We start from the raw sequence: 2,624 nt of genomic DNA, 5'->3' as shown, positions 1-2,624 counted from the left end.
CTAAAACTAAACATCATAGTGTTTGATAAATTCAAAATTTAAAAGATAATATAAACAAAATAAATAATATTAAAAATACTTAGCTTCATGATGATCGAATAAAACGTTTGATCATGCAAATGCAGAACTTATACGCAAGAACCATAATCGGTTGCATACCCTGGAACACTCCGAAACAAACATGCAAAGGCCAACACTTAAAAATACTTGCATATGAAATAAAGGTGTAGCAGTTCCCTACCAAACAGTTGCATATTAGCTTTGAGTTTGACGATAATAGATTACACATGCATACAAATTTGAGGTTCTATACTTATATATAAAACAAGACATACCCAGAAGAAGCACAGGTTTTTTCTCGGAGACAAATAAAAACCCATCAGCAAAACTCGGAAATCAGAAATCCTAATCACTCAGGTTTCACACCGGTCCACAACTTATAAACATTTCAATCAAGTAGAGATAGCAGGAGGATGCCCCCATTGCACAGCCTGAAAGGTCGATTTTCAGTTAGCACGGCTTTTGATGACATTGATATCCATCTCAGTTGGATCCGTTGCTTGCAATTCCACCTGAATTCCATCAAGTTCCCTCTTGAATCTGTCTTTGGAGCTAGCATATATCATCTTGTTCCTCACCCTTGATGTATCTGGAGACCTTCACATGACAAAATCATAATAAGTACGAAAGGCAACAATAAAATATACCTGGCAGTAGAGATAATTCAGGCGATCAAGAAACTTGCATTACCATGCAATGAAAAATATCCTGCTCTTTGGGACACCCTCTGGTGTTAGAAATTCAAAATCATACACTGCATATCGACATTCATCAGAAGGAAGGCTTTTCGTGAAATCATCATAGTTCTCAGTCGGCTCACCAAGCTTCTCCACAATAACTTGCTTCTGCTTCTCCTCAATTTTGTAAACAATGAAGCGGTAGGTTCTTTTTGCCTTGAGCTCCATAAACTTCAACTTGCAATCATCGTCCACAGCCATTCCTGATGCAGAGTTGGCCTAAACATACAGCAATATCACATGAAAAACATCAAATATCTGAGGGAAGCCCAATGTTTCATTATATAAATAAGATGAATCAGCAACGTCTACTTTTATCCTGATATGAAGGGGGGAACCCCAAAAGGTGCTAATCAACTAGCCCCCTACCCTCTACCATCAATATTTGGCTGTAGCAAAGGCGAGGATAACAAAAAAGAACAAAAGCCATACTCAGAAACCCTTTACAGCATATTCTAGCTTTATCTATTTCAGCTATCACCTATGTTGAAAAACAGTTCGCTTCAAGAACATAATCTTCGGAAATGCTAGGTAGGGGAAATCATTAAATCATAAGTTAGTACGATTGTGAAACTACATTTTGGCCCCAAAAATTCAAAATCCAATTTAGGCTCCTAAAATAGTTTGCTGGATTCTCCCCCTGGATATAGCAGGAATCAGTTCTTACACTCCCTAGAGAATACTCAAAAATAAAATAAACAGCAACATTTGGAGCTTGGCAATGAACCGTCAACGTTAGAAGCCAATGGCAGAAAAAGCAGTCGAAAATCCAAATTAAAAGTTAAGACAGATTGGATCACCATATCAAACAAGAAAAAGAACAGATGAAGATAAACTAAACGTATTAGATTAAAATCACATCCAGCGGAATCAAACAGCATAAGCCATAGAATCAAGATCAGATACAGTTCATCTAATCCCATAGATACAAAACCAGGCCATAAAAATCCACATTATCAAAGCACAAACTACAGATTCGAAACCCTAGGATTTAGAAACCCGGAAAAACAGATAAAACCAGTCGATGGATTAGTGTTTTCCTCCAAACATTTCAAGCGCAAAAGCTTGAAAAAAGAGATCATCAATCAACCGACAAAAAACACCAGATTTAGTAAAGAAACATCAACAAAAAGTGACGATCCAAAAGGATTACTAATAAACTACGAAATCAAAGATTCAAATTGAATTAAAGGATTAAATATTTTAAAAAATGAAAAATGAAATATAATAGGCAGCTTAAACATTACCATCTTGCGAGGATAAGGATCGAGATCGACGGAGTAGGAAGTGGATGGGAAAATATAGAGAAAGAAAATCCCTCCGATGACGAGATGTGATTTAAAAGGCCCTTTTATTTTCGGTGACCCTGCCCCAGAGGGGAACTAATATCCTGCTTTTATTGTACGCTAAGTTATCGTGCGAGACATTCCGTCCTCTAATAAAATGATACCACGTGGAGACACACCGGAAATTTACAACTTCAGTAGACTCGGCTGGAGTTTGTAATTTTTTGCCGCTTGTTTTTTCACAATTTAATCAAAATTAAATATCAGTTTTGCTAGTGGGTTAAATTATAGGATCTTGTGATTCAGTTTTCTTTTTAAATATTATATTCGTTTTTTTTATTTTAAAAATATAACAAAATCTATAATAAAAACAAAAACAGAGTATCTACAATCATGTTTCTAACATCACTATCATCACAAAGAGTTATTATAAAATATCTAATTGGGTTATAATAGTCTTTCGCATGTAGCCATCATCAATTTCAACTTTAATTTTCATTTTTATCATCTCTTTTAATTATTGGAACATGATGTCTTTTTT

General features: G+C 35.3%; 1 protein-coding gene across 1 annotated transcript; it reads right to left on the bottom strand.

The window, feature by feature from the left end:
* Window positions 1-233: 233 nt before the first annotated feature.
* On the bottom strand, window positions 234-2,147 carry LOC120214157 (actin-depolymerizing factor 2-like). The gene is made up of 3 exons (XM_039212123.1): window positions 2,045-2,147; window positions 751-1,016; window positions 234-657 (listed from the first exon to the last, which is right to left on the bottom strand). The coding sequence occupies exons 1-3, from the start codon at window positions 2,045-2,047 to the stop codon at window positions 507-509; spliced, it is 420 nt and encodes a 139-aa protein (XP_039068054.1). The 5' UTR covers window positions 2,048-2,147; the 3' UTR covers window positions 234-506.
* Window positions 2,148-2,624: the final 477 nt, after the last annotated feature.

This window comes from Hibiscus syriacus, unplaced genomic scaffold (genome assembly GCF_006381635.1).
Source record: "Hibiscus syriacus cultivar Baekdansim isolate YM2019G1 unplaced genomic scaffold, ASM638163v2 tig00110053_pilon, whole genome shotgun sequence".
Taxonomy (NCBI): domain Eukaryota; kingdom Viridiplantae; phylum Streptophyta; class Magnoliopsida; order Malvales; family Malvaceae; genus Hibiscus; species Hibiscus syriacus.
The sequence above is the reverse complement of the archived record's forward strand: the minus strand, read 5'-3'. Positions and strand labels throughout refer to the sequence as shown.